The 12,645-nt window shown below is 40.2% G+C and overlaps 1 protein-coding gene and 1 long non-coding RNA gene across 3 annotated transcripts in view; one reads left to right on the plus strand and one right to left on the minus strand.

Annotated features, from left to right (window-relative positions):
• Positions 1 to 12,645, minus strand: part of LOC146445311 (uncharacterized) — a 273,530-nt gene that overhangs the window by 192,545 nt on the left and 68,340 nt on the right. The gene's annotated exons all lie outside the window — the stretch shown is intronic.
• LOC146445314 (lymphotactin-like) lies at positions 610 to 5,191 on the plus strand. The gene is made up of 3 exons (XM_085071510.1): positions 610 to 858; positions 3,303 to 3,420; positions 4,175 to 5,191. Exons 1-3 carry the CDS (start codon positions 789 to 791, stop codon positions 4,278 to 4,280), a joined length of 294 nt encoding a protein of 97 aa, XP_084927636.1. The 5' UTR covers positions 610 to 788; the 3' UTR covers positions 4,281 to 5,191.

A 12,645-nucleotide genomic window follows, 5' to 3' on the forward strand; every position in this document is an offset into this window, starting at 1 on the left:
TAAAAATTAAAACCCAAACCAAAGAAACCCTGACAAAACCCTTTATAAACTCTTACTCCTCTTTGAAACCATTGTATTTTAGTTATGCCTGACTGGCTGGAAACTGAGTGGATCTGGGTGTGTGTGCAAAGGTGTGCCCAATCTTCCTTCTCCCAGCACAGGGATAGCAGCTTTGGCCATATCAAGCCACAGGGCAAACACAAGAGTTCTGACAACTTCCACTGCTCATGGGGAGGAACAGTGATATCCCTTCACAGCTACATGATATCATGACCAGCCATCCACAGCCGCTCTGGAAAGAGCCAAGGTGCTCCTGTTTCCATCCTCCTTCAGCCCACAGTTCTCCTTTCCAGTGGTCATTGGTCAGCAAGGGAACTCTGAATGTCACTCTGTGTCTCTGCACTGTGGCTTAGCTGAAGGTGTCCAAATTGAAGTGTGAAAGGACAGGAACATTTCTTGCAGGTTTCCACTACAGCACAAGAGCTCTCACTTTTTGCAGCTTGAAATAAACCCAACTCACAGCACAGCAGCAAGTGCAACCACAGTGGGTTTTGAGCAGGAAAAGCCTTCTCAGGGGGGCTAGTGAAGGACTGGTGGGGGAAAGGAGGAGGTGGTTCTCTCTCACCAGAAAAATTACTACCACTCAAATTTTCCTCTTCTAGTCAAGCCCTCCATGACGCCCCAAAAGTGAGCACAAGAACTCACCACTGAATGACAATATATAAACCCTGTGAAAGAGGGCTGACTGTAGACACTTTCTGCTCTGCCTTGACACAGAAGCCACAGCAATGAAGCTCCACAATGCAGCAATCCTGCTCCTCTTCTGGCTTGGCATCTTCACTGTGCACACAGTGAAAGGTAAGTTTGCAAATCAAGAGGAATTACTCCACATTGCACCTGTGGTCTCATGAGCAGGGTTCAAAGAGCTGATTTATAAGACGAAACTTGCAAGAAATACAGATAAAAACTGCAAGAAAGGCAGCTTTAGGAGGGATTTAATCTGATGTCCTCCCAAACAGTGATTGGTTTCTGCAAGGAGAGTTTCTGTGCCTGAAAGCACTCAGAGGGTTTCTCTGCAACAGTCTCTCTCTTAAAATCATAAGGCGCAATAATCTTCAAGGCACAATGTCTTATAGTCTCACTGATGCTGCATAGTCATGAGTAATATAGATAATTAAGATTTTGTGAAAAATATGTCTTGAATAAGATGCATGTTCTTTCTTTTTCCAGATATATTACTTTTATGTGAATTTTATTGTATTAATTGTTATTTGGTTTTCTCTAACTATACATCTCTATTTTAAATAGTTTTTCTAATTCTGTATCACATATTGCCTCTTTGCTTGTTTCTAGATAAACCTTTTAGTACAGACAGGCAAACTATGAAACATAACTAAAAAGGGGAGTAATAGAGTTATACAATATCTTCTCTCTTTTCACTGAGTCATACATTGAACATCTTCTTTAAAACCAATTAGGAGCACTGAAATGAGCCTGGTTTAGTAGCCATGCTTTAAATAAGTTTGCCTAAGTGATGTTCAGGTCAATGGCTTTTAGATTAGGCTCCATGTATCATGGAGCAAAAACCTGAAGATCTACTGATTACCACACATCATCTCATCACAATTAGGTTTCACAGAAAACACTGATATACAATCCATATGCAAACTCATAGATATGCACACAGAAACACAGAGAAAAGGTATCCCCACAAACACACGCCAAAACCAAACTGATCTGCTAAACATTCACACAACCATGAAGCTACTCAGCCTTTATGCTGACCCAGTGCCTCCCCAGCTACGTCCCACTGCATTCTCCTATTTTGATTGGTGACACTGCTCTTCATCCTGGCAACAGTGGCTTCCTATCACAGACTGCCACTTCCCAATGTCTTTCTCCAGGCTGTATAATTTGCCAGAAGTCTGAAAAAGCACACTGAGATGGTTGACAAGAGAGAGAAAAATAATTAGAAAGAATGATAAAGAAAACCAATACACCTGAAAAAGGGAAATTATAGGTGCAGAGCAGTTGGGGTTTGCTCCTAGGCTTTGAGAAGCTCTACTGCTATTCCCTGCATCCATTCCTTGCAGATCGTGTAGTAGCAGAGAAAATATTTCCAGGACTCGTAAGGATTGCTTGACTGTCTTTGAGCTCTTTTAATGCCACATTTTGGAAACCAGTCTGAGGCAGCAAGAAATGTGTAATGAATCATAAAAAAGCTACGTTGTGTTACTCATGACTAAAGCATAGATCAGGAGAGCTATTCCCTCAGGCAAACAAAATCTCAGGAATTTGCAGCTCTACCAGTACTTGCACACTGGCTAACCCACAACTTCTCCAAAGACTGATGTGTGTTTGACTCAGCTATTCCAATTATTTCAAACAAAGAACAGCTCACAGACAAAGAGATTATGTGCAGCAGGTTTTATATTTAGCAAAGTGCACCTGAATAGCTCTCGGACTTTTCTCAAGCCAGCAGCTCTATAAATTCTTTTGAAACAAACCACAGAGTACAGCAGTGTTCTGTTTGTCCTTCTCATGCTTTCCTAAGTGGTCTTTCTTTTGTGGGAGAAAAGCAGAAACTAGCAAGTGGAGACTTTAACTAATGCATGCATATGCTTCATCTCACCTAAATGAGCTGTTATATTTAGTTATCATCATGTAAGACAAGAACTGCCCAGAAAATTTTACACCAATATCACAATCCTTTTTTTAATCACCAGTGCCTTTCTCTAAATTGTGTCAAATTCATGGTGGAAAGCAAGGATTAAATGGCATACCGGTGCCTATGAAATCAGAGTTATAGCCAAAGGATATAAGCACTTATTCTTCTGGCAGATATACCTCCCTTCCTGACAACAATTTTTGGTAATGCTCCCTTTGAAAGTGAGAGAAGTGGTCTTACTTTCCTTTTCTTCACTTGGAAAGCAGGAGGAATTACTGATCCACATTCAAATGATATGTGGCAATCCACCCAGTAAAGTGCCAGTTCTAAGTGCTGCCTCCACATGAGAACTTATTTGCAGGTGATGTAGACCTAATCATCACTGATGCCAAACACTTCTACTGCTATGAAAGCAGTGACTCCCTAGGGATAGACAACACTTTAGAGATAGTAGGATGCATCACAGAAAGCATCAGAAGCTCTGTTGCATAACTGGTATTGTGGATGTGCATCATGGGACATTCATGGTCAAACTACCACTAGAAATCTTCTGGAATCCCTAGTTTATTAAGAAATTATGGCTAAATATCAATACAATATTTATTCCCTTTTCATTTCTATTTTTCCCTTCTAGGGAGTGCTAGTAGTCAGCCCATGCGCAAATTCAGTTGTGTCACTCTGTCTACAAAGCAACTGAACTTCCGAACTCTTGTGAGCTATGAAAAGCAACAAATACCAACAGAGGCCATCATGTAAGTACCCAGTGCACTCTTCACCTTCACACTTGTGAATTGTAAACAACAATACCATGAGATGGGGAAGGGGCATCAGAAGACACTTCACAGCCTAATTCACTAAATCTGGCTAGTTCAGGTCACCTATCCAAATCTTCCATTGAGGAGTCGCCCAGCAGCCAAGGGAGTGAGGGGAGAGGAGTGGGCCTCAGAGAGCTGACAGATGTGTGCTGCTCATGAATAATGGCAGAAAGCTCAGTGGACAGTCACATCTTTTGTGCTCAGATAGTCGGGGAAAATCTCAGCAAGGCTGGAGCAGTCAGTGGCTCCTGCATGAATTGAGTCAAGAGGAAAGATCATGTGAAAAGATGTGGACTAACTGAGTCCTGCTAGGAGCTGTGTTTGGTCATTTGAGCTCACAAGCATGCAATTTTATCAAATCTGGAATCTGCTCCTGGGCGGTAAATGTTCACCATGATTTAACAAAAAAAAAAAAAAAAAAAAAAAAAAAAAAAAAATCCCAGAAGAGCAGCTATGCTCAGTTTTCTTAATATTAGCATATATGCACATAACCATGTATGTTACCTATGGTATAAATACAGAAATAATGTTTCTAAGTGCTGTTTTTCCAGCTAATAGCTAAAAACTCCAGCATTTGATATTGTTTTACCACACTTTTCTTCATGTTCTGCATCACAACCCTAGAACAGCAGGCCTGGGTTTAGAGACTAGAATTTAATTCCTACTGGGTTTGCTTTCTTTCTTCCTGTAGGTTTATCACTGCCAAAGGTGTCAAAATCTGCGTAAGCCCTGACCAGAAATGGGTGCAGGCAGCTATGAAGAGAATAGATGAAAGACGTGCTGCCAAACGCAAATAATCCAAGCTCCTAAGGTCAACAGCTGGAGTCATCACCAGTGCTGCAGATAACAAGGAAGAAAACCTTACTACCTGCTTTTGTTTCCTATTTATTAAGTGGCAATAAAATGTATTAACAAACACAAACTCTCCAGAATCTATTCATCGCTGGTTGAACGCCTGTAGACTTCTTCATTTTATGGTTGAGCTCTGTTACACTATTTTCTGAAATGCTTGCTAATATTTATTTACAATTGACTGTAGATATCATCTCATCCTTGCTGTCCTGACCAGGATGGCATTTGAGGGTGAATGACTGATAGTTTCACCTAGTGCAGTGAAGAAGATGACCTTCCACAGTGCTGGAAGAGTCCAGACCTCCATGCTGATGGAGATCAGAGCATTCTGCATTGAGTGCTGGTTTGAAGAAGGTGCTGTATAAGTTAGTTATCCATACCTATATAATCTGTACACAACATTATTTCATGCTTCAGCCTATCACCTGATCAGTGCAATATTCAGAAGATGAGCCTTGAGCCTTCTATTTTTACTCCCAGTATTCCAATAGTAGCTCAGTTCACAAAGATATGTAAATGTTCTCACCAAGGGATGATGTGGAGTAAGTCAGTGGAACTCTGTGAATGGAACTCTGTTCACTCTTGTCCTGCGAAGCCTTATCCTACCAATGACATCTAGGAAGTTACTTCAGTTTTGCCCTCATGTGAGACAAACCCAAAACAATTGGTTTGCCTTTTCCTTTGCTTTTCTCTGAATAACAACAAGCCATGTCTGGAACATGTATTTCACAAATGCATAGGAACCTCCTGCCCTACAGAACTATGTACATATAAATGTCTTATCTTAAAACTGATACATGCTACTAACAGAAGGCTTTGAACTTCATCAATAAAGTTACTATAAACCTGAATCAAATGGCAAGTTTGTTTGCTTGATTATAATGCAGATGGATACTGCTGAAACAGGTCCCAGGATGACAGCACAAATCTGAGAACATACAGGCAATTTAGCTAGAGCTGACACTATTGCTAACTCATGACTCAGGCTGCTTTGGAATAATCTGATTCCAAGCTTTCTATACCACATTTCAGCTGTAAAGTTCATATTTCAGACAATACCTCTTCAAAATTTCATGTACTTAAAAACCAAAGTTCATACCATGCTCAGGTGATCCCCACATTATCAGAAGCAGACATGGAAGAGCTCTGCTCAGAGAGAGAAAAGATGGCATTTGAGGACCTTGAGTGGTAGAGGAGAGGTATAGGCAGAGGGGCTCCTGGAATAAACTTCCTCTCTCATGTATGGAGCTTGCGCTGCTGCTAGCCTATGGGTTTTTCATCCTGCATAACCTCTTAGTGATACTCATGGAACTACAGCACTTGCAACAGCACCATAGAAATAAGACTACACTACTCTAAAAGCCAGTCTTCACAGTTACCTGTCATGACTTCAGACAGAATTTATCTCCCATGGCTCACTTTTTGTTAGAGCTCAGTCCTGCGTAGGGAAATGGATTTATTTTTCAGTATCCAAGACAGGTTTTTAAATAGTGCTATTGCTCAGGCAGAAAAAAAGGATGACTGTATGTGCTACTCTACAGAACAGACCAAGGGAGGATACTGAACCTTTGTTACAGGGAGTGATGCTTCCTTACTAAAGCTCTCAAAATGAGCAAGACTAGGTAAAAATAGTTGTTGCTAGAAACTTTGTAAGAAGAGCTTTACAGGTATGTTGACGATAAGATGCTACTGGAGTATGGCATTACAGAAACTGTGTTCATTAATTTCAAATTTCTTATCTCAAGGCTCCAGATCCTCATATTATAGACAACAGAAACACTTCTGTTCCCTTTGCCATCACCAGAGTATCTATAGGCTACAAAACCAGGTCCCCTATAAAAGTATTCTTATGGTAAATGCTCTCAGATAAATACCATCAACTTTGACAGATCAAATTCATCCAGGACCAGAACTATCTAACATGCTTTTTTCAGGCAGAATTTTAATGCCTATGCTTATACTTAATAGTATCATATCCTGGAATGAATCTTGCTAAAGTGAACATAATTTTTTTTTTTAATTAGGACTAACACAGCCTGAGGATATATTAACCATCACATAGCAATTAATACTTTATATCTGTTCATCCTCATCAAAATTCATAGAATGATTAATCATTTTTAACAGTGAATCATCCTACTTAACAATTATGCCTTGTTTGTTATACCCTGCAAGATCTGTAGTGATCCTCATGCAGTTCTTGAGAGTTAATTACCACTGGTGATCAGGGCTCACGATATCTCTTCCCACTCAAAGATTAAAACCCAGAAACTTCCCTCTCTTTCCCTGACTGTTCCTTACTCCAGTCCTTGCTGTGGTCCCAATTGTGTGCTATTTTTGTCATCTCTAGCTGTGGATAATGTGGAAGCTTATCTGTAATAGCACTGTTTCTCCCTAGCACTTTTCCCTAAGGCTCTCAAAATGTTTCAGAAAGAATGGAAAACATGATTTAACCTCCTTTCCATACACACATGCACAAAAGGAAAGTGTGCTGCTCTTGTGTTCGAGACAAGTAAGAACCATAGTCTCGGTCTTTCCAACATCCTTAGGAAACATCTCACTCACAAAACCAGCATATTAGGCTCTAAGGTACATTTGAAAATTTGGGGCTGTGGTTGGACTGATGTCCTGCCAGCTACTGGCTGCCCAGCATTTCTTCTCCAAGTCAGGTAGAGAGCAGGGGACTCATGGTCACTGCTTCCCTTCTTGCTCAACCTTTGCTAGATAACAATCTGTAATATGAACATCGATTTTCTTTGACTCCATTTGTAATATCTGTGCACCACTTTGCCAGAAAGGACTCTCCAAATACACATGGGCAGACCAGGGTGCATCAATATTTGAAGCAAATCAACCATTTTTTTCCTGCCACACATCACTAAGTTTCCACAGAGACTCAAGAAAGGCACTCTGGATCTTTGGCACAGGGAAATGGCAGCAGAGAGCTCAGTGGACAAACCCTCAGCCTCTTTAAGCATTCACACCTTCACTCACCTCAACAGAGGCAGACAGGACAATTCCCCACTGCTTTGGGCACAGTAGTTTTTTGCACAAAAGTATTATTGAAGTAATTCTTCCTGAACAACAACTTTACATAGCTGCTGCTGTATTCTTTTCACTACTTATTTGTAATTAAGGAACAAGAGTTAAAGGTTTACAATGATCATCAGCTTTCCTTGAAACTGCTAATGCAACATTCAATCCCTAGCCCCTAGTTAGGGATATTCGTTGATTTTGGGGTTTTTTGGGGGTTCTGTCCAGTTTTGGTTTTTTACATAACTTGACTGCCTTTTGTGCTTTGCTTTATGCTAGAGATTTCCATCTGCAGATCACATTTTGACAGATTGCTCAAGACCCTATGCAGGAAAATGAAAATAGAGGAGGTCTGGGTACCTCAGTACATCAGTGATGCTATTTTGCCAGATATTGGTGCATCATATGACAGGTGAGGCATGTTAATTTAGCAAACACAAATATTTGCTTCTCTCATTGTGGAACAACACAGTGCATACATGTTGAAAAGCTAAACCTTTTATTCTAGATTGAAAATTAAATTATTGCTTAACCCAAACTATTAGGATTTGTTAATTCAAATTTTATGGCAAGTCAGCACAGGAAAAGGTGAGGGGAAAGACAGAGGGTAAAATAGGAAAGGGGTGACAAGGAGTACTTTCAGGTGAAAGTGATATGAGGTAATTGCCATTAAGTCCTCCATAAGTCATAGTCTTATCAGCTCACTTGCTCCCATGACTTTTCATCTCTGCACTGTGGCATATGTGCTAAGTTTCTCATCACCTAAGGAAACAGAAGCTTAAAAGATGTGCTATAAACCTGGAAGCCCTAAGCTATACTCTTCCACTAGCAAAGCTATGGGAATGAACAAATTGAAAACATCTGAAACTACTAATCTGCAAATGCTTCTCAGTGTAATTCAAATTTTAGCTGTGCATGATTTGGACTGCATTACAAAACTCTCTATAGGGTGTTTTGTGACCAGCACCATCAGTGTTGCATGTCCCAGTGAGCAGGCAAGTCTCAGGGCATTTCTGCAGTAATAACTGGCCTGTTCCAAGGGCACCTCTGACTGCCCTTACTGCCCATGGCTGTGCATGGCTGTGATGGCCCTTTCTCATGCTGAGAGCTATTTCTGTCTGTTTTTTACCACCTCTTGCTATCTATCCACCCATAACTTTTAGTTTGGTTAGATCTGAGAAGGGAAAAGACCTACCACGACAACTCCTACAGATGCTGCACAGAAGATTTAAAAACTATGCTGCTGTCAAGTCATGGTTTACCTTCCCTACCATTAGTGTTGTACAAAACAGTAAATAGCTCTTCCAAAACCAAGGATGGGATTGCAATTGAGATGAACCTTTTAACTTTTTGAGGCTCATTTGAGGTATGTGCAGAGCATGTTCTGGTTCAAGGCCTGCTTAGAGTCCCTACTCTGTTCCTCTAAAGGGTCAACAGAAAAATGGAGTTGCACAGCAGGCTCCTTCCTGGAAAAGTTTTGTTTTTCCTTCCCATCTGTGTGGCTTAGAATAAAAGAGTCTAGACCAAATTATTACATGTTTGTTAGGCAAAGAAAGAGGCCAGTCCTGTCACCAAGGCACAAGAAAAGGACTCCAAAAATACAAACTCATGTCCTGCTCTCCTAATGACTCATTCATTTTTGTGCAGTGGCTGTCACTTGATTTTGGCTGATTAATAGGTATCATATTAAATATTTCTTGCATTAAGTCCTTAAAAACAGAAGAAAAAAAACCACCTTAAAAACTATTTAGAGCTGTAACACCTGAAACAAATCGGATAACTCTTTTGTTCCCTCTGTATTTCTGAGTCTTTTAGTTCCACTCTGAGACCATAGTTTTCTCAGGAACCATTATTGTTGTAAGACTAAGCACTAAGACTTGGAGTCTCTCCGAAAGATTGGTGTTGAAAAGAGTGATTGTAAGAGTGCACAGGAACATGAATGCACACAAGTGGAAAGACGTTCAAGACAAGCTTTTTGTAGGCTTCTCAGTGGGGAAAATACCTACTTGTTCCCCACCCTCTGCTGTCTAACTCCCCCTGTGTTGTCAGCTCTAACATGCCCACTGTTCTGAAGCCATTAGCAAGTTACACTGGTATTTCCCAGGGGAGCAACACTGACTCACACAAAACCCCTCAAGTGATAATTGCTGAGTGACTCTCTGTGCAGTGTGAGAAGAAAATGACTGTTAGGGCTCCAAACAACCTCCAGGGTCAAAATACCTGCCTATAAATAAACCTTGAACAGGAGTTGCCAGGCTATGAGTTGCCAATTCACCTGGTACAATCTTTGGGGTGCTTTTCATGAGGCAATGTCTGGCTCAGGTTTGATTTATTAAAGCCTTCTTGCATCAGTATCTCTCATGAGGGAGACCTTGTCTGCTCAGAAAGACCTGTTATGATAGAACCAAACGAGTTAAGCAACTAATTTGGCAAAATAATGCAGATCACCATTTAAAGATTTTTATTATACTAGAAAAAAATGAAGTGATAATTACTTACTGGATACATATAGTTTGTTATATGATTATAAGAAACTTACTCTAAGGCATATGTTTTATGGGCTCAGATTTAGCTTTTAAAATGAAAAATCATCCAATTGGAGAAAACAGTTGGGGTAAACTTCACTTTTAAACTCAGACTGGTTGATTTCTCCCCCTTGTGACTACTTGTAGTGAATGAGAGTTACAAAAATGTGTAAATTCAGTCCTTTAAACTAGAGCCATAAGAAAGTTATCACTCAGAAAATCTTGGAAAAATCTTTGTGATTACAGCTAAAGATTTTACTAGAACTATAGCTGGGTGGGATTTTCCATCTCAAAGAGCATTTAAGAGATCTCAGGATTTCAGACACAGACTGGAATCAAATGAACATATCTGCAAACTTTTAAAATGTGTTTTCCTTCAAAGCCCACAGACTTCCCTGGGGCTACCTACCAGATCCCCACTCAAAAGCAGGATTCACAAGGTGGCTTGTGGTGATGGTTATGTTCTGCAGGAGAGAGGACATCATCTGTGCTTTTCCTCAGCCAGCCCAAGAACTCAGTGGTATCAGCCAGAGCTCCCTGGAGTCAGGAGAAAGCATTAAACTTTGGACAAGCTCTACCCCACAGAAGGAATGTGTGGTACCTCTTCTGGAGCTGCTTCTAAAGGTACACCACTGGCATACACAGCCATTATGATTGGGGCACCTCATGGCCCTTTCTATCAATAAAACTAGGCTTTCCTTTGATGTGTGATCTTGTCAGTGCTAGGTTGGGCAGAAAGTGCCATTGTGTGCTTCTGTGGGGTTCTTTATGTACAACATTCAAAATGTAGACAATACAGCAAGCAGAACAGTAGCTGAACTAAAACTGGCTAAAATAAAACTTATTTCAGAGAATTTCAGCCACAACAGGGTTTGAACAGGAAATGCCTTCACATGGGTGCCACTAACAGGTAATGGACAGGAAAGACATAATTCTTTGTTACCAGAATTTAAATCTTCTGTAAAAGCCCAGTGCCCACTAGTTGACTATGTTTTTTTGCCAAAACCAGGGTCTGATAAGTGAGCAACAGTACATAAACTCGATGAAATGAGGCTCATGTTAATCACTTTCTTTCCTGCTTTAAAACAGAAGCCACCAGCAGTGAAACTCACACCACAGCCACTGTGCACAAAGTGAGACACAAATTTCCAGTCCAGTAGGAAGACAGGAATTCCCAACCAATTGCACCTGCAGTCTGGTGAGTTTAGAATTCATTCTCAGACAGAGCTGATTCCTCTGATCAAAAGAGTAAGAAATTCTGTTGAAGGCAGCTACAGCAAAACTTGCCTAATGAAAGATTTATCTCAGTGGTGGGCTTTCAACTTAACTGCAAAGACAGTTCCTGTGCCCTAGAAATCTTTTCTTTTTCTCTCCTGTAACTGTAAAATCTTGAAGCCACATATATGTATATGGCTTTTAATGTCATTGATGACTTATGGCCACAAGCTGCATGGGTTAATGACATTTTATGAAGATTCCCAAGCCAGTTTCAGAAACAGTCATTCCATTTTTGCCTTGCATACTTGTATGTCACCTCTTATTTACCATTTTCTAATCTATATAGACCTAACCTTCCAGTATCCTCATTTATCAGTCTGTCAGCTCTCCAGAAGTATATCTTACCTTTTTGTTGGAGTCTTATCTTACTGATAAATGTGTTAGAGATGTGAGGATACACAAAATCTAGTATTTTTTTGAAACAAAAACAGCATTCAAGACAAATGCTACAAGTGATTAATATAATGAAGTCTTATTCCTGACTTTGTACAGTTAAGACCTTAAGACCACTACTACCTGCTATTTACAGTGGTGATACAACTTCAAATCCACAGACCACACCTGCTGCTGAAGGTCTCATGTGATGTGCATAGTAACAACCAGGGAAAAAAACCCTTTTGTACAGGCTTAGATTAAAGCACAAAAAATACACACTCACACAGCATGGGAAAGCCAAACTAAAGGACACCTTTAACTTTTTGTGAAGTGATCCATGCACTCTGAGGTTACTGAGTAACTGAGGTTACTGCCACTGTTTTTGCTGCTGCTTATTCACAGTGTTTTCCTGAAGACAAGTTCTATATCTGATCTTCCTTGTTTGCAGAATGCTACTAGCTTTTCAGAGCCAAATAATTCTGTTTTGGAGGAGGGATAATTCACTGTAAAAAATTCTCATGTGGGGGGAGAGAGGTGCAGAAAAAAGTCTGTAGAAAAATACACTGGGATTTTTTTGTTGCTAAGTACCAGGACTATGAAGAGGTGACAAGACTTAGAAAAGTAACCAAGGTAGCTAATAGTTCTGTTGACTAACATGCTAAAGAAGAGAGATTTTGCCAAAAATTAAGTGGAAAAGAGACAAAAAAACCATGCCTAGGACACTATGTTGTAAGGATACTTTTCAAGGAATTTGCTGTTGGAGGCAAGTTTGTTTTCTTCTAAAAAGCCAGTGTTAAAGGCACAGCAGGCAGCAATACCTTTTAAGAGGGAAAATAATTGCAAGGGGTAAAAAAAGGGTAGATGGATTGGTCCTGTCATGAAAAGAAGAAATGGAGAGGGAACAACAGGCAAGAACAGTAGTGCCAGTGGAGTGTGGGAGGCAGATAGAGGGTGAAAAGACAAAAAAAAGAAAAAAATCAGAAAAGTGAGTGACAGGAGGAAAAAAGGAAGTAAATGAAATTATAGATGTAGACCTTGGTGTTCATGGTTTTCCCAGTTTCTCTTAGAAGGCTGATTCCTGCAGCACGAGCTGAGAACA

Source organism: Lichenostomus cassidix, chromosome 1 (genome assembly GCF_008360975.1).
Source record: "Lichenostomus cassidix isolate B80296 chromosome 1, HeHo_3.0, whole genome shotgun sequence".
In the NCBI taxonomy this organism is placed as follows: domain Eukaryota; kingdom Metazoa; phylum Chordata; class Aves; order Passeriformes; family Meliphagidae; genus Lichenostomus; species Lichenostomus cassidix.